General features: G+C 42.5%; 1 protein-coding gene across 1 annotated transcript in view; it reads right to left on the bottom strand.

The window, feature by feature from the left end:
- PLCB4 (phospholipase C beta 4) overlaps window positions 1-19,765 on the bottom strand; it is a 265,039-nt gene that overhangs the window by 143,231 nt on the left and 102,043 nt on the right. The window contains exon 3 of the mRNA XM_057703117.1: window positions 193-273. Within this exon, the coding sequence (XP_057559100.1) occupies window positions 193-273 (81 nt within the window). The remainder of the gene's footprint in view (window positions 1-192; window positions 274-19,765) is intronic.

Genomic DNA, 19,765 nt, shown 5'->3' on the forward strand with positions numbered 1-19,765 from the left:
ACTATGAGGATCACGCCCTTGACCATCACTGTATCTCCAACATCTAGCACACGGAAGCTTGGTTTTAAAAGTCTTGAACGAATGAATAAGCATAGGGTCCATGCCCTCAAGAGGCACTCCATTACTTGTTAAGAAATGAAATGCCTTCACCCTGACAGTAAGAAGGAGCAACTTGCTCTTCCTGAGCCATACCTTGCCTTCACTTCTCCAAGTCAGAAAGAAGCCAAATTCATCCACTTTGAAGAGGCAATTGGGTTCAAACACAAAGGATTCCTGTGAAAAAGAAATGTGTTGATCTGCACGACTCACACCATTTTGAATCTAATAAAAATGCAAATATCTTTTAGCCTCTAAACAGGAAAAAAAAAATGCATCCTGAATCTAATCACCACATTTCTGATTATGTTATGTAATACTTTCATTTTGAAAACTTCTTGCATTCATTTTTGCATTGTAAGACTGATCAATTTGACACAGCACCTTCCTTTAGGGTGGTTTTAAGAACAAACCACACTAATGTTCTGAAGGTCACAGAGGAGAAATTTGCTCAAGATCTTGGAAAAAGAGCACCTGGAAAGAAGGATTCCTAGGTTGCAGACAACTGGTCTCCCTCCACACAAGAGACATTGTTGCTGGTCTCTGACATCATGTCAGAAATCAGGCCACAATTTTTTTTTAAGTCACTGATGTTTTGTTTGTTTGTTTACACAATTCAGCATTCAGAGGTTTACTCAGATAATTCCTGAGCTTTTTACTTTTATACCCAACCTCATTTGGTGTCCCATAAACCAGGACTTAAGCAAGATTTTGAGCTACTCAAAGTATAGTCCTGGGACCAGCAGCAGCGGCCTCACCTGGGAGATTAACTGATGGACAGAATCTAGGGCTCCAGGGCAGACAGACATAATCAGAGTCTCTGGGGTGGGAACCAGAGATCTGCATTCCAACAAGCCTTCCAGGTGATTCTAATGTTCGCTAAAGTCTGAGAACCACTCACGTGGAGATCAGGGACTCTGTCAAAAACTACAGACCCAAAATTCAAATCAAGATGAAATGTTAGCCAAATACAAGGGCCCCACAGCAGCTAAGCTGTGTTTGCCAAAAGATTCCTGGTCTTTAGCAAGAAAGCACCATTGTTCTTAACAACGCCAGGAAAGTTCCATGTCAACAAAAGCAAAAGTGCCTTCAGGAAATGAACCCAGATACCCTCTGCCCTCTGTTTGCATTACACCAAGACTTGGCACCCACATGTCAACAAACCCACATGTTCTTCTCGTGATCTAAACTTGCCCTCCTAGATAATTACAACACTGCTATAAGGGAACCTGCCTGGCAAACAGGAGCAGGGTGTAACTTCAAACAAATAAAGAGCAATTCCTGGATTAAGATGTTAGTGTAGTCCAGACTCTCAGTTTCACCCATCAACACATATCTTTCCTAAATTCCAAGGAAGCGGCAACATTCATCAAGGTAAATCCAATGTCAAGAGACTGGGCCACCATAAAGAGTCAGATTTTAGAGTCCCGAGGGCCCTGAACAAAGCCAACTTTTAAATTTGTTTGGGTAGTTTTCTGACAGATGAAGAATTATCATGCGTATTTCAACTCTACGAGGCTCGTGGTCAGCACTGCAGTCACAGTGATGAGTAAGATGAAGGAGGGGGCATGATGTGACAAAGACTCTTTCTAAGTCTCAGAGTCCTTATCTAATAAAAGGAAGTATTTACACCTCCCTTTTAGGGAATGAAATGAGATGATAAACGTAAGGTACCTTTACATTTTTACCATGAATTTGAATCACATAGTTACAGTTCAGCAAGTGGTAGCTACCATCCCTTATGTCTGGTTCAAGTTTATATTTGTGGTAGCAAATTATTAACAACGTGAAATTGCCAATATGTGATGTTTTTGACCCGCCAAAATGCACTTTTGGATGGTTCAACTTTTCAGAAAAGGCTTGACCCAGAAGTTGACATTTCAGATAGGTCTTAGAGGGTGAGTAGAAGTTATCCTGGTGAAGCAGCCTGGCAGGCATGTAGGCTTGACCTGACAGTGGGGACTCCTGAGGAGCTGGTGTGGTCAGAACATCTTAAGAGGATGGAGGGGATGAGACCAGACACTTAAAAAGGCTAGGTAAGAAGGCTGTTATATGTCATACAAAAAGGTATTGAACTTGGACCAAAAGGTCTTACATCACTCCTGATTGAGAAAAGAGAATAATCAATTAATTAAACCATGAAAATGAACACATTTTAGAATACTTCCCAAGCAATATCCTAATGGTAATAAAGAATTTCAGCGTTCAAAAGTATGACCTAAAATGGTATTTACAGAGTAGACCCACAATGAATCAGCTACCATCATTATTATTTATTTATGTGCACCCTGTCCAATTCCAAATAAGGATTTGAGATGATCCATGAAATATACATGATAAATAAGAATGATTTTTCAAGCTTCTTTTGAGGTGGAACTTTCAGTTCCTTGGCCTCCTTAACTGCCAAGATTTTTTTCTTTCCTCCTCTCTCAATTACTTGGTACCTTCATCAGACCTTACCATCACCACCTGGAGATCTGGATTCCTAACCTCCCACTCTTGGACCCTTCCCACTGATGCTCTTAGCCCCTAGCTCTACAGTCTTCACTTTCCTGTGTTAATTTGACTTCTTGCAACTTCCTATTCATTAACCCTGCCAATCTCTCACCAACGACCAGACTGCTCTTCCTTTTACTTCCATCCTTGTCTAGCTTATTTCCATGGTCTAATATTACAATCCCTCAAAGACACCCTCAACTCCTATGTCTCATTTTCTGTTTTCTTGGCCAAAAAACTAAGTTCATCCTGTCCATTTTTTATCACTGAACTTGTTGAAGAAAATCACAAAACTTTGGTTTAAATTCAAGATTATAAACTTCAAATGGGTAGTGTATATGATTTCAACCCCGTATTCCTTTTCTTTTTTGAACTTTTATTGAGATACAGTTAACATACAATAAACTGCATATATTTAGAGTGTACAATTTGGTATCCCAATCTCCCAATTCATTCGCCCCCAACCCTCCCCGCTTTCCCCACTTGGTGTCCATATGTTTGTTTTCTACATCTGGGTCTCTATTTCCGCCTTGCAAAAGAGTTGATTTGTACCATTTTTCTATATTCCACATATGTGTGTTAATATACGGTATTTGTTTTTCTCTTTCTGACTCACTTCACTCTGTATGACAGTCTCCAAGTCCAACCATGTCTCTAGAAATGTCCCAGTTTCCTTGCTTTTTACAGCTGAGTAACAGTCCATTGTATGTATGTACCACATCTTTTTTATCCATTCATCTGTTGATGGACATTTAGGTTGCTTCCATGTCCTGGCTATTGTAAACAGTGCTGCAATGAACATTGGAGTGCATGTGTCTTTCTGAATTATGGTTTTCTCTGGGTATATGCCCAGCAGCGGGATTGCTGGGTCATATGGCAACTCTATTTTAAGTTTTGCAGAGCTGAGATTTTTTTTTTAAAGCTCTTTATTGGAAAATAATTGCTTTACAGTGTTGTGCCAGTTTTTGAGGTACACCAAAGTGAATCAGCTGTATTTATGCATATATCCCCATACCCCCTCCCTCCCACAACTCCCTCCCACCCTCCCTATCCCAGCCCTCTAAGTCATCACCCATCATCAAGTTGATCTCCCTGTGTTATACAGCAACTTCCCACTAACTATCTATTCTACATTTACTAGTGTATATATGTAAATGCTACTCTCTCATTTCTTCCCAGCTTCCCCTTTGCCCAAAGCCCCCACCCTGTGTCCTCAAGTCTGTTATCTACATCTGCATCTTTATTGATGGCTACACCAATGCAGGCCTTTGCATCACACCTGCTTTGACACCTGTAAGTGAGAAAGTGACACTGTCAGGGAGTGGGCCCAGGGAACTGCTCAGCATCACGTCTGAAGGAGGCTCTGCTGTTCTCCTTGTCACTGAAGGCCAGTAACCATCACTCAGGTCAGAAGGGCTTCGGCAATGTTTCAGTTCTAATTACCACGTTTCTTAATAAGGATCCTCTTGTGAACTCCACCAACTGTACAGATTGTATTTATTACCGGGTTGTTGTGGAGGGCTATCAGAAGTTTTTTGGATCCTGGTATAAAGAAAACTTATTTTTCCTGATCTATTGCTTTCCTTGGAATCTGACAGACACTTTGAATCCTACAACTGTTTCTCTCTCCTGTGTTACTCTGGCCACCAGGATCAAAAATAGCAGATCTGCAGCTCACTTCTTTTAATTTCAAGGGACATTTTTGCTGCCCATAGAGTGGCTGTCTACTAATTTTGCCCCTAATTTGGCGTAATTTCCCTTTTTGTTGTTTGTTTGTTTTTGTCTTCTGTCTTCAACTTAAATCTCTAATGCATTTTATCTAGGGGTACTTGCTTCTGCACTACAGCTGACTTTGGGAGAAACATGCGTAAATAAGCACAAAGTCCATTTCATGAACACCCGAAACTATGGGGCATGTTACATTGGTTTTAGGGTCCAAGAGACCTGATCCAAATGTAGCTGGACACTTACAGGCTCATCTGAGCTCTGTCTCTTCATCTCCAAGAGCAGGGACGGCAACATGAAGAATAACACATCTTTCAGGCCCCCTGCCGGTGCTGCAGGGCTGCATGCATAACCTACACCCAGTGCATTAGTACTGATTATCAATACAAGAACACAGTGACAGTGACCATGACACACGTTGCTAGGATTGACTATGATGTATCATCCAAGAAACAAATGTGGTAAATGCCACCAGCCCTACCTTACAGATTTTCTCTGAGGTTAGCAAGTTGACAAAGAGGACACAGATAATACACTGCAGGATTACATCTACATCACGGTGGGGAGAGCATCTCTGTCACGTGGGTCTTCACGATGAGCAGCGGTACCCTGTGTGATTACTTCCTCCGATCCAGAACGCAGATCGGAGGGTCTGCGTATGAGGGTCACCCAGAACTTGTAAATTCCTGCGGAGCTCGACTTGCTGAAGTCTGGTTTCTGTGCAGAGAGGTCAGGCTGTGTTTGGTCAGCGTCCCGGCCAAGCCTCAGTCCACACCAGGCACAGAGCACAAGCCGTCAGAATGTAGCTTTAGTTCTTCCTTCCTCAGGGGCATGTCGGCAAGTAGTGACCAGAGGAGACCGTCCCTGGGTTGAGAGCCCCTGCCCTGCCCCTCCCCGATCACACCCTCAGGCGTGAGGGGCAAGCAAGAGGTCGTTAAGCAAGTTTTACAGGCGCTGGACCTGCTGTCTATCTTGGGTTCTCAACTCCACAAAAGCAGAAATGCAAAGTTCTCCCCCTCAGTAGCCAACCGTAAGCATTTAGAGAGCTGATTTCAGCAACAACGGGAAATACAGTGAACCTTATTCTGCTAACAAGCGGAAGGATTTAATCCACTCATGTCATTTTATTCTGACCTCAGACATGGAGATCATCTTCACCTTTCAAAGCGACCTGGATTGGGGGAGCTGATGAAGTCTGCTAAAAACCAGCAAGAGGAAGGCCCAGCACCTTTTCTGATTTTTCATGTCATCTTTTAAAAAGAAACTGAAAGTGGGCCTGATGGTGTTTATTTAACAAGGGCTCTGACATCTCCTTGGCTCTGTGAGAAGCTGGTCAGTTCAACTAGGATCTGAACTTGGGAAGAAGGAATTGCTCACAAGAGCCACCTGGAAGGGTCAATAGTTGGGAATCTCCATTTTCTCCTTTACTTTCAGATAAAGATGTTGAATTTTTGGGTCTTAACTTATTTATTTATTTATTTATTTATTTATTTATTTACTTACTTATTTACTTATTTATTTGTTTGCTTATTTATTGGCTGCATTGGGTCTTCGTTGCTATGCACAGATTTTTTCTAGTTGTGGCAAGCAGGGGCTACGCTTCATTGTGGTGCGTGGGCTTCTTATTGTGGTGGCTTCTCTTGTTGCATAGCATGGGCTCGAGGTGTGTGGGCTTCAGTAGTTGTGGCACGTGGGCTCGACAGTTATGGCTTGAGGGCTCTAGAGTGCAGGACCAGTAGTTGTGGTGAACAGGCTTAGTAGCTCCGCAGCATGTGGGATCTTCCTCGACCAGGGCTTGAACCCGTGTTCCCTGCATTGGCAGGTGGATTCTTAACCACTGCACCACCAGGGAAGCCCTGGGTCTTAACTTTTAAGGTCTGCCAGTTTGAGATTCCAAACTCTGTACCTGTCTCTCTTTGTCCTTCTCTCTGTTGTGGGCATTTTGAGGCCAAATATGAACACGGAGACTCTGCCAGGACTCTTGTGTTGTAGCAGGGCACTGGGACAGGCTCCCTGATTCTTGCCAGACAACACTTTAAGAAATTACTCCTAAGGTATTTGGCAAACTACCTCTCAGATGGCAGAAAGAAGAAGAAAGTCAACAAAACATGCCTTTAGACGGAGTGGGTGGTCACTCAAGAAAGTAACTTTCTTGGGCAGGAAAACTGTCATGTTAGGCAAAACAGTTGCTATAGCAACTAAAATGAGAACAATTAAGGAAGACCAGCTTATTCAGAGCCAGGGAGGAAAAGAAATGTTTTTGTAACAAAGTTTACAACAAATATTAAAAACATATATGTAACCCCCCCCCCCCCCCCCGGCCCTCCCCTCCCCCACACACATTCCACCCCAAAGATTCTCTCCTTGAGCCAACTTTAGTCAGGCTCCTCTGAATCTTATTCCCAAATAGGCCTTGACTTTTGGACTTCTGTGTCTGTCTTTGCACTGCCCAGTTTTAGCAAGAATCCTGCTAGGCTGATTTAGCCAGAATCCCCCACCCTCAATAGCTGATCTGGTTCTTCAACCTCCATCATCTCCCAGGTGATGTCTGAACACCCTGGTTTACCTTCAGCAAGAACCCTATTAGGATGGTTTAGCCAAAATCTCTCCTTACCCCTGATGTTTCCTCTTAGTAATTTTCCATCCACTGACCACCTCCCCACCCCCAACCTGCTCCTTGGCTATCAATCTTTTTCCTTGTTGTATTCAAAGCTGAACTCAACTTCTCTCCCCTCCTGCAAAACCCCCATTGTAGTAGTCTCCAGAAAGCAGTCTGTCTTTTCATTTTTAACAAGTGCCATGAATAACATTTTCTTTAACATCCTCCCCCCTCCAAAAAAATTCTAAGAACATCAGAAGATGTGCTTTGCAGAACTGCTTGAAACAGCACCATAAACTGGTCAATCCTTCTTTTCAGTAAACCACTTCTAATAATAACACAATTAGTTCCAGAATAATAAATTGCAACCAGCAACAGATTAGATATATAGCAACATAGAAGACGTACATCTGAAGAGGCTGGTCAAAGAAATAACATTCTGAACTATGGTCAAATGGAGATGACAGTCCATGCTGAAGAGAGTCACTGAAAGGAAAGGAATCGCAAACGACTTCCATGGAATTTCCCTCTGAATATCTGCATTGCCCCCTTCAATAGTCCAGCTTGTAAAAATGCTTTTTCTTAACACTAGCTGCGTGAGATGTCATTCCTTTTCCACTTTTATCTTCTGAAATTGTTTATGTTTAGGCTTCAAATATACACTGTCCCCACTGGGCTCTAAGGGCCAATCCTGGTTCTATGACTTTTTATTGTGTCTAAAAGAGGTGCAGAAATCACTGGAACATCCACAAGAGGACCACTGCTACCAACCTAGAGACTTGGCTTCTGAAAACTGCAGTCCAAAGGTTTAGCACGTGACTCTCCTACCCTGAGGGGAGGGCTGCTGCATGAGTTGGGTCATCTAGAAACAGACACCAAGATGGACTTGGGCGCATAAGAGATGGATTACGGGAAATGCCTATGAAAGAGAAAGGGGAGAAGAAGCAGGAGTAGGAAGGGAGAGCCTGCAAACCAAAAGACAGGACTAACACTTGTGAAAGGAGGGGAAGGATGAAGGAGGAGCGGGTAGGAAGGGTCTCAGACCGCAGTTTAGTTCTGAAAGCGTCTCGGTCAGGTGGATAGGAGCCTCAGAGCAATGAGAGCCCACCAGAGGAGCCTCACCTGGGGCAGAAAAGGGCTAGCTCTGGTCTCTGCCATGTCACTTATTGGCTGGGAGCCTGGGCTGAACGCTGCAGGGGTGAGGATGCTGCAGCTGGAAGCCGCCCCACTGACTGCACTCCTAGTGACGGTTTCATCTTGGAGGGAGGTTTAAATGGTGCAGCTTCATGGCTGCCACAGATGGGATCTCTTGCTAACCCTTCTCCAGGTCCCCCTAAAGGAGCTCCAGTTCCAGTTTCTTAGGACTCTTAAAAGTCCTTAAAAATTAGGAACCATTTAAATAACAATCAATTTGAGTTCCAGATATGTAACCAAGGAATTGCTGGATCATCAGAGATGCTTATTAAATATCTGCGAGGTGGCGAATGAATTCTCTGCTGGGGGCACAGCAGTGAATAAAAACAATGTATCTGTCTCTTGGTTTATATTCTAAGGGTGATTTTGACAATGAATAACAAGCAAATAAATATCAGGAATTGATAAATGCGAAGATAAAAAAATCTGAAAGGTAAGGAGTGTGTGTGCGTGCACACACGTGCATTTTTTAAGTAAGATGATCATGAAGGCCTCTTTAGATGAAGTGACTTTGAGGAAAACTGGAATGAAAGGAGGCAGTGAACCATGAAGACTGATGATACATGGAGAAGAGCAGTCAGAGCAGAAGCTGCAAGTGCAAAGGTCCTGAGGTTTAAGTGCATCTAATATTTCCAGGGAACATCAATGGGACAATGAAGTGATGGATTATGTAAGGGACTTGTCAGGGACAAGGAGGACTCTGGAAATTATCTGAAATGAGGTAGGAAGCCACTGAAGATTTAAAGTGGAAGACGAGTATACTCCAACTTGCATCGTAAAGGGATCCATGTTATCATGACTTACATAATGGCCCTGTGTGGAAGGTATTATCACCCCCATTTTCTGGACAAGGAAGCTATGGCTTAGTGCCCACTCTCTTGAGCAGCAGAGCCCGAACTGAAGCTATTTCTGTTTAACTCCAAACCCATGCCCTTAACCAACTATGTGTATTTCACATTCTTCAAGAAAGAGTTCTCTGGCAAAGATTTTACCCTAAATACCACTTAGTACAAACCCTTTCTTTATTTGCAAACAATATCCTGGCAACTTGGCTCTGCTGAGCATCCAAGAACTAGGCTCCTTTTTGCATTCTCAGTGAAGTTGAGAGCATCATCTGCCTTTTAGGTGCTTGGAAGAAGACACTTCACAGTAGGAGAGCCCTGGAGGCGGCAGCAAGACTGTCCCCAGGGTGACTCTTCAGCAGAAAAAGCATGCTGCCTTAGGTTCCTGGGAAGCTATTCTGGCTCAGCCCATCCGCTTCGTTAAATGTTATGAGGAGGCAGGACTTCAGAGCAATTGCTTACTATTTATGGTTTTAAGAATAAGCAGTTTAAAAACCATGTGTTTCTTATTAATTTATCAGAATCAATATTCAGTAATAAAAGACAGGTTTCCCTGCTGAGGATATTTTATGTCTATTTCTATTGATTGAAAGGAAATGTAATAGCACAGGGAACTTTACTCAATATTCTGTAATAACCTATATGGGAAAAGAATCTGAAAAAGAGTGGAATTCGTATATGTATAACTGAATCACTTAGCTGCACACTTGAAACTAACACAACATTGTAAATCAACTATACTCCAATATAAAATAAAAATTAAATTAAAAAATAAGTTCATCACATTGTAAATCAATGAGTAGAAGGTCAGAGTGACCTTCCTGCTTCTGCTCTTTTCTCAAACTCCTTCACCTTAAAATATTCAGTATGCCAAAGGTGCCAGATTTGGGGGTAGCATATCCTGAACCCCCTTGTTTGCAAATGGCAGCCATTCTAAGATGTCAAGTTATCGCACAGGTAGCTGTGATACATGTATGTTCTCTTTATCAATACATCAGCTCTGGAGGCTGGCTCTGTCCATGATTACCTATTGGGTAGTAGACGATTCCTTTCTGATTAAAGCTTCTCTTTCCCCAGCTGTATAATGCGGGAAACAATCTCACTTAATCCTCACAGCCACCTGCAGGTTTAAACAGATGTCAAGTGCTTAGCACTGTGCCTGGCACCTAGAAGAGCTCAATAAAATCTAACAGGTTCAACTCCTCTGGAAAAAGAAAAGTCTCTTTTATTGACCAGTTTCCCCCTGTTTATCAGAATTGCCTGTTTTGGGAGATTAGTTGTAAAGAACTTTAAATGGATTTAACCTTTTTTCCTCCCAAGGAAGTCTAAAACTCCTTCCCTTTCCCTATGCCTATTGGTCCTTTTTTTTTTTTTTTAAATGTTCTTTATTGGAGTACAATTGCTTTACACTGTTGTGCCAGTTTCTGCTGCACAACAAAGTGAATCAGCTGCACTATGATACTGTACATAGAAAACCCTAAAGATGCTACCAGAAAACGGCTAGTGCTAATCGATGAATTTAGTAAAGTAGCAGGACACAAAATTAATGCACAGAGATCTCTTGCATTCCTATACACTAACAACGAAAAATCAGAAAGAGAAATTAAGGAAACACTCCCATTTACCACTGCAACAAAAAGAATAAAATACTTAGGAATAAACCTGCCTAGGGAGACAAAAGACCTGTATGCTGAAAACTATAAGACACTGATGAAAGAAATCAAAGACGATACAAACAGATGGAGAGACATACCATGTTCTTGGATTGGAAGAATCAACATTGTGTAAATGCCTAGTGGTTCTTAAACTCAAGCTGCATCAGGATCACCCAGAGGGGCTCTTAAAACAGACTGCTGGAGTCCATCCGCAGAGCTTCCATCCTCGATTCAGTAGGTGTGGGGTGGAGCCTGTAACTGGCACTTCTAACAAGTTCTGCATGTGCTGCTAAAGCCGCTGGTGGGGACCGCACTTTGAGAACCACTGCAGGCTAGCTAGTATGGCATCTTTCTGCTCAGCCTGCGACCAGCTATGTCACCTCAGGCAAGGTGTTCAACCACGTTAAGCCTTGGTTTTGCACTCTGTAAAAATGAGACTACAAAGACCCATCTAAACAACAGGGTTCTTAGGAGGCTTGAAAGTGTCAGTAGAGCATTTACACGATGACATCATTTGTAGAGCACCTAGTGAGGGTTCACAGCGGCAGGTATTTCTACTGTAAGTGAGGTAGGAGGTAGATGGGCTCCTGGGCTGGACAACTGGAGTTTGTCAAGCAGAGTAAAATTGGAGCTTTGTTTTCCTTACATACTCCAAGGACAAAGTTAATGGCAGGAGCTGAGCTCTGCTGGAGTAAAGAGATAAGAGGACCACACCTGAGGTCAGGGAGACCTCCCTGACTGCATACTGGCAGAAAGGCTCCTCGGGGGTCAAAAATAAGGAGGTGCCACCCCATAATAGGTGACGGCAAACCTCTCACAGGCCTCTGCGCTGGAATCCATCTTTGTAAAGCCAGGCGCAGGCATGTTGGGGAGGGTCCTAGAACTGGTCAGGTGTGGAAAAGAAAGGAGATAACTGGGCAAAGGTAAACAAAGACCTGGAAGGACTGCCCTGTGTAAATGACTTAACCGCCTCTTTACTGGGCTCCTCCTCATGAAGGAGGATGCCCATTCCCTTTCTCTCCTGGTGTGTATCTCTGCCTTACATCTGTCTTAAAATAAACAGTTTCCCTGTGCGCTCTCCCACAAGTGGTGCCCTGCTAATAATAATAAACTTTGCACCTGTTTTTACAGTTTTGCCACCTTGAAACATTCTTGTTTTCAAATGGGGCAAAAGCCAGGGCCACTTTGCTCCCTGCCTCTAGCCCCCGGTGGATCAGTGGCTAGAATTCCTGGATTTCATCCAGGCTACTCAGGTTCAGTTCCTGGGCAGGGAACTAAGACTCTGCTTCAAGACTGCTTGCTGCTTTCTCTCTGAGAACATAAGCACTGGAAAGCATCCTCCCTAAAAACAACCAAAACCAGTAACAACAACAAAAACATTTATCATCATTTTTAGGATCGTCAGGGAATTCACTCACATGAAATTGAGTTTAAAGAAATACCATTTTCTTACTTGAGAAGGGACTTCAAAATGACTCACTTTACAATATGCTATATATTTCATTTGACTGTTCATTTGTTCACACTTGAACGAACTCCACTAATTCAATGGCCAGGACACATGCATGAACAGAGTGCCACACCAAAGAGAATGCAGCCAGGATGTCCCCTGGGCCCCTTCGCTATCAGCCTGAGATCCGCAAGGCTGCACTCATCAACCTAATTAAAGGAGGGCCGGGCCACGACCACTGAGCTCCTGCCCTGCTGCAGCCCTAGGCTTGAAGGAGCAAATATTATGCATTTTCCTATTGACACTTCAGGTAGGAAAAAAGCAATAAAAAACTAGCACTGTCCACCTGACTAACACATTGTAAATCAACTAGATTTCAATTAAAAAAATATGTTAAAAAAACACTGGAACTGTCATTTTAGCCACTGAATTTTAACTAAATTCTTTAGCATAGCAGTAACACTCCAGAGACCTAAACAGCTCCTCAGCTCGCTCCCTATATTTGACTCATTATTTCTACACTTTCCTTTTGTTTTGTGTTGTTTCTTTTTGTTTTGTGTTGTTTCGTTTTGTTTTCAGCAGCTCCTTGTAAATTGAACACCAGCCCGGGTTTCCTTCTCTAGTTTCCTAGTGGATGTACGTCTCATTTTCCCATAAATAAGTCCTTCCTGCACCCTTGAATAGCATGAATCTCCAGTGTTAGAGTTTTCCATGAGACTGACTCAGACACTATCTCATGGGTGAGATGCTTCTATTCTCCAGGGAACAGAGTTATCTTCTACCTTTGTGAAGAAACGAAGAAATGTAAACCCAAAGAAACTTCACATAGAGGGAAAAAACAAAAGCGAGAAGAGTAAGCAGAGCAAACAAACAAAGCTGGAGCATCTTATAAAGACAAGAGTAATTGATTATGCAGTGAAAGCCAATACAATTATAGAGAAGAGGGAAAGAAACTGAGGATGACTAAACCCAAAATTTAATAATACATTCATAAGGGAAAATGAGCTAAAAGTAATTACCTGAAACTGAAAGTATCATCATCACCATCAAAACTAATTTGTTATTCATTTCTACGTATCATTATTCATCTTTTAAGCTCAGTGTCTGCAAATTGCAGCCTCTGTTTTTGAAAATAAAATTTCTTGGAACGCAGCCCTCTTATTCATTTACGGATTGTTGAATGTTCTATGGCCGCTTTTGCGCTACAAAGGTAGGTAGTTGTGACAGAGACCGTACAACTTGCAAAACCTAAAATATATAATATCTGGTCCTTCACAGAAAGTGTGTTGACCCCTGTTCTATGCTTTTTCAATGCACGATGATTGACTACATAAAGAGTACCTACAGTAACCGTGGTTGATTGCAAAGAGGGACAGAACCCTTCACCCCTCCCTGGATCTACACTCCTCGCAAGGTGACTTTGCAGCCCCTCCCAGTGTCCCCGCTTGCTTTGCCCTAGAGCATGTAGCAGAAACTTGGCTGTGTGCAATAAGAACAAGCCCCATCTGCTTGCAGGAGGATGACAGGCCAGGTGGGGTGGAGATGAGACCGTCCTGCTAAGACCATCAGTCAGCACCCCAGTTAGACCAGCAAACACTTGAGTGTGTCCAGTGTAGCCCAGATGGCTGACCCACAGGTTCAAAGACTACATAAATGGCTGCTGTCTGAAACCACTGAAGGGGGTTAGAACATGCCATCCTGATATAGGCCGCTTTGCATACAGATTATTCTGAGCCGAAGGCAACAGGGAACAACAGGTGCAGAAAGAAACCTGGTCAGAGCTTCCCTTATCTAATTAAAAGCAGAAGCTTCTAAGAAATACAGACATCCATATAGCCCCCTCCAGGGAGTTTTGTGGCCATGAAAAAGACAGAAAGTCAGCACCAAGATGAGTCTGCACAAACCTTACTTAAAATAACCCTGATCTTCTATTAGTTTCACCATGTATTTATCTTCCCACAACTTTCTGCCCCTAGAAGCCCACTGAGCTCACTAAGGAAGGTGAAAGGACTCGCCCAAGGTCATAACTTGTAAATGTCAGAGTCAAGGCTCAAATCAGAGTCTTTTGTCTTCAAGTCCACTTACTTCCCAGAACTTTGCAAACCATACAGACCTTTCCTTAAACACCTCCTGCCTGGATGACAACGGGCTCTGAGCTTTGGGGGTTTGAGAGCACAGATAATGTTATCAGCACTGTTATTTCAAAGGCTGCTCGAGAGGAAGGAACAGGCCTGGGTGTTCTTGCAAAATGCCGGCTGACACTAGCAAGTGCTCAAGCTCTCGCCACACCTTTCTTACCATATGAAGAAGGAGTCACAAGATGAAGATGATGAGAAAGGTAACTGAGGGCAGGTGGATGTAGAATCACAGAATCCTTAAATGGAATACATACTCTTCAGACCCACTTGCCTTCCTAGTGCTCCTTTCCTAGCACAGAGATATTAGGAAAATTGCCTGCGGAGATATACCCAGTAAGAGGAAGGATCAAGATTCCGGCTCACCTTCCTTAAATTAAACTTCTGGTGTTCTCCAACCATACTCTGTATCTCCGGCGGGCACTCTGCACCCCACCCCTTACAAATCCACTCTCAGCACAGCTACCAAAGTAACTGTCACCAGAACGTAAACCAGATCATGTCAGTTTCTGTTGAAAATGGCTTCCCATAACATGCATTTCCCTACTTTATCTCCTTCCCCTTCCAAATGTGAAATTATATTCTTTTTGGTTGTGTGATTGGCTTCACATAATAGACAGAAGCCTCTGTTTCATGCACCATCAACTAACTATCAGCATTTCCTCCCACGGAGAATATTAAGCCTCTGGTTTTTCCTCTGTGTCTCCAACTAGTTCTACTTTCCAAGATCTGTCTGTATGTTTACTCTGCACTGACAAAGTGAATAGATTTTTCATTCTGTTTCATCAATAATAATTAAACACTTTGTCTACCATTAGGTTGCCTCTACGCGTTGAAAGACTAATAAATATCATAACTGTTATCATTACGCTGACTCTGTAAGTATCCCTCTCTGCAAATACAGGTAATGTGCAACGATTCCACTATGTTTTGAGTCAGATGTCCTGACTCTGTGGGTACAATTCAGTTTAAATTATCCAAAATTTGGGAGTAAGATAAAAAGATAGCTATGTATCCTTTGCACGTTATACAGGAGCACTGTCTAAAGACCCACCCAAGGATGATTCATTTCTCTAGAACAATGTCCCTTTGTTCAAATTCTTATTGACTATAGCGTAGGGCCCAGATTTTCTGAAGTTAGCTAGATAAGATGCAGCCACTTTTTGTTGTATAAGCCATGCATGTGATTTGTGTCTGGTACAAGAGACAGCCTTAGGGGTTACAGTTTTATTGCCCTCCAGGGCTGTAACCAGGTTGGTATCTAATTGACAAAACTTGCGGCAGCTTTCCTTTCCTCTCTTCCTCCAGTGCTCTTAGAACCAGCTTCATCTTCTCGCTGGTGTCCTCACCCAGGAGCTAAATAACTCTTTACATCAAAATACTTTGTGAGGGCTGTGTTTTTAGATTTTTGAAAATTGTACTTGGAAAATTATTCACTTCACTGATGAGCACCCTGAGGTGTGTCTAGGCAGCCTGGGCCTTTTGGGGCATCATTGAGTGGTTTGGTTTGAGAACTGCCTTGGAAAGAGGCCAAATTCAGCCGGTCCCACTCAGCCCCACTTTAGCTTTTACTGATCCTGCACTTCCATATTCCTCTGGACTGGCACTTCCATGATGTTTCTGCTGCCCTGTCTGCAGCTGTGAGCATAAAGGGGCTCCACTTGTGTGTGTGTGCAGGGGAGGGGTGTGGGGGCAGCGGGCGGGCAGGGCTCCTAAAGAAGATCGAGGCTTTGCCAGAAACAGGCACTCCGTCTGGGCAGCTTGCCTCAGATACAAAGCCCCACGGGTGAGGAAAAGGGGTGGCCTAGCCCAAGCTGGGATTGCGGACGTGGGGAGGGTGGTGGCCCCGGGCAGCCATCTCTAAAACACTGAAGTCTCTGCTCCGGCTGCCGCTCAGAAGGAATGGCTGATGAAGTATAGACTCCAATTAAGCAAACTGAGAGCTCCTTCGTGTTGGGAAGAGGATGGTATTTTAAAATCTGGCTGCAGTTTAAGCTGATGGTCTAGAAAACTGTGTTGTCCAATAAGGGAGCCACTAGCCACACACAGCTATGTAAGTTTTAATTAAAATTAATTAAGATTAAAAACTCAGTTCCTCTGTCCCACTGGCCACTTTTGTTTTGTTTGTTTGTTTTTCAAATACCAACCTAAATTAATTTCGCGAAAGAGAAACTGCTGCACCCTAAGAAAAATAAGTGCAGTGCAGTCTAGATTTTGTGCATAGGTGGGGAAAACACCCTGAGAGCACCAACTGTGTATCACAATCTCATGCACATGTGGTAACAGGCAGCCCAGATACCAACCATGTCCACGACTGCAAAGCTCTGCTGGTGACCGCTCCTCTACAAGGACAGCAGACTACTTTTCTTTCAAGGCATGAAGGTGTTTAAAACCTTTGTGCGTTTAAGTATATCTGTTGCCCTTCAAAGTTATGCAAAAGAGGAGGTCTCTGGATGAGAGAGTTTGAGCTGGATAAGAAACCACACTGCTCAGGGTAAGAAGAGACCAGAATTTTCCATTTTCCTCCTTGGTTTGAGAGGGAGTTTTTTGGGTTTTGTTTTTGGTTTGTTTGTTTGTTTTAATTCGAAGAAGAGGCATATGGAAAAAAGGAAAAGGGTGAATTAGAAAAGGATTCTGAGGGAGAGATCAAAAAAAAAAAAAAAGAAAAGAAATAGGAACATGCTTCTTAGTGGAAGTGTGGGGCAAAAAAGAAGGCAATGAGAGAGTCACCTGCTGGCCCAGCTGACCTCTGAAATCTATCCGTCATGATCTCAGATGTTTAATCTTAAAGTGTGTCGTATTGTGTACTGTAATTCTCCTCTGCTACCACCAAATCTTTAATAAAAGCCTATTTCACACAACATCGTTGTTCCTGAGGTTTGGTGAGATAATGGGTTTAGGGAGAGAAATAAACTAGAGCAGGCCACAGTCCTGGGAACAAAGAGGTAAGAAGGCACTGAGGAGATGAGTTCTAGGAAAGGCTGGGGAGGGCCCCGAGGAGCCAGGGCGTGGGGTCTTCAGCCCTTTGATAAGGATGTGAAAGGCAAGTCAGGAGGCCAATTGAGTGAGAGACATTTGGGCTGCATGTGTTTTATTTATTTATTTTTTTAGTAGGCAGAATTTTTTTTTTTATTAATTTTTATTGGAGTATAGTTGATTTACAATGTTGCATTAGTTTCTGCAGTACAGCAAAGTGAATCAGCTATACATATACATATATCCCCTCTGTTTTGGATGTCCTTCCTACTTAGGTCACCACAGAGCACTGAGTAGAGTTCCCTGTGCTATACAGTAGGTTCTCATTAGTTATTTTATACACAGTAGTGTATATATGTCAATCCCAATCTCCCAATTCATCCCTGCCTCCCCACCCCCAGGTATCCATACATCCATTCTCTACGTCTGTCTCTATTTCTAGTTGCATGTGTTTTAAAAAAAAGCACTGCTGTTTCTCTCCTCTGCAATAGAAAAATCCTGAAAGATTTAATAACAAGCATCACTTAGGAAACAAAATATATTTTGCATGTAAGTAACTTAAAAGTCAAGTAAAGTTAGATAAAAACAGCTTTTGAAGTGGCAGGAGAACACAATCAGAGGCTGCAATGCAGGCCACAGTTCCTGAAATTTGGGGCGACTCAAAAGAAATCTCTCAGCAGAAAAAATAAAATAATGCTTAAATACAGTTGCACAGGTTGCATTTATTGGAAAAATAATACATATTTTTAAACCAGTGGCTAGTAAAGACTGTTTTTTTCGGACCTAGTGAATGGTCACCCACTGATTAGAACACTTCCCTGCCTTCTTTAAACCAATACGTGGAACACAATTTAATGCTTACCTGATCCTGCAGGCTATCACGATAATGTTAGCTGCCATATGGTGCTGAAGGCGTTTATGCCCCTTCACAAATGGTCCCTTTGCTGTGGCGCTTTTGGGATGCTTGGGTTGTGTTTTCTCTAATTCCTGTTCCTCCCACTTGCTGTCAGCTGTCATTTCTCACTGCTGTTCACGCCAAAAAAAACTATAGAAACAAACCTCTGCTCATATTTGGTGCCTTGAATATGTTAATGGCCGTGACTCCAAAGAACTAAATCTTACAGGATAGGGCAATACAGTTGACCCTTGAACACTTGCCAACCCAGCACAGTCAAAAATCTGAATATACCTCTACAGTCAGCCCTCTATGTCCACGGTTCCGCATCTGCTGAGTCAGCCAGCTGCAGATTGTGTGGTACTGTGGTACGTATTTATTGAAAAAAACCCATATAAATGTGGACCACACAGTTCAAACCTGTGACGTTCAAAGGTCAACTGTAATAAGAACAACTGGCTACAGCATAGTTTGAAACACTATTTGGCTTTCTGGTTTGAAAAATAATATAGGGAAACCTCACTAAAATGGAGTCAGGAGGTCAGAAGGAGAAGCTCTCACAATGTATCACTAGACATCAACTACAGGAAGAATTGTCAGTTACAGACCACAGAGAAGAATAATAAACAGGAAAGAATCATCAATTACAGGCCCCCAAAAGGAAAAGATGTGCATGGCATCTCCCACAAGAAACTGACTAGCCCAGCAACTCAGCCCCTCAGTAACCATCAACTCCCTGAACTCACACTTTTCTCCAATGGATTTTTGTTCAAAACAACCCCTCCTGACTTCCTCCTTTTTCTCTCTACAGTAATGTTCCCCAACTTTGTTCGCTGCACTTGTCTATGGCTTTTGCTATAGCTTGCTTGTCCCGAATTGCAATTCCTCTGTTATTCCTAAATAAACCCTTTTTTGCTGATAAAATAACCGTTTTATTTTTAAGGTCAACACCAGTTTGATATGTTTTATGAAGGGACATACTTATTTTATGAAGCTAAAAATTTTTTGCTTATAATCCTAGTAAAATAGCACTTAAGAAAGTTGAAAGCTTAGCGAGATTATATTTAATACTTGCTAAGATTTCTATCCTTCTAGCTTTACCTCATTTTCAGAGGAACGTGGAAGAAATGCAAACACCTTTAGAAGTGCAAGTCATCAGTATTTTCTAAATATAAGGGAGTTATGATGATTAATAACTAAAAAAAACATCAGGAGAAATAAAAATGATTCAATGATGATAAACTTCCAGTTCATCAAATCACATTTCACTTTATCCAATATAGCACTCTTTCTCTAATAGGTTTCTGCTTATATGATAGCAGAAGAGATACTCAGCCAGTGATTACATTTAATCTCTCCAAAATGACCTTCTCTGAGGAACGGGAAGCCAGGAAGTATTTTTTAATTGTCCTATAGATTTCCAGAGCCTGGGAGACTGCCTCAGAAAACCGCAAATCTTTTGGGATACTCTAGCAGATGCAGGGAGAGATGTTTCTTGCAGCTCATAATGAAGGACAAGGACCATTATCAAGGTGGCGCTGGTACTCAACTTACACCTGGCTTACCTGGGGAAAAGGGTGCGAAACGCATCTAAGCTAGCCCTTGACCTTCTTCACCAAGTTGTGTAAGGTGGAGGAAAGTAGTCAAGTGTATTTACTTTGCATTAGGCTTGAACTATAACAAATTGTTGATATTGATAATT

The sequence above is a fragment of the Hippopotamus amphibius genome, chromosome 12, assembly GCF_030028045.1.
Source record: "Hippopotamus amphibius kiboko isolate mHipAmp2 chromosome 12, mHipAmp2.hap2, whole genome shotgun sequence".
NCBI lineage: Eukaryota > Metazoa > Chordata > Mammalia > Artiodactyla > Hippopotamidae > Hippopotamus > Hippopotamus amphibius.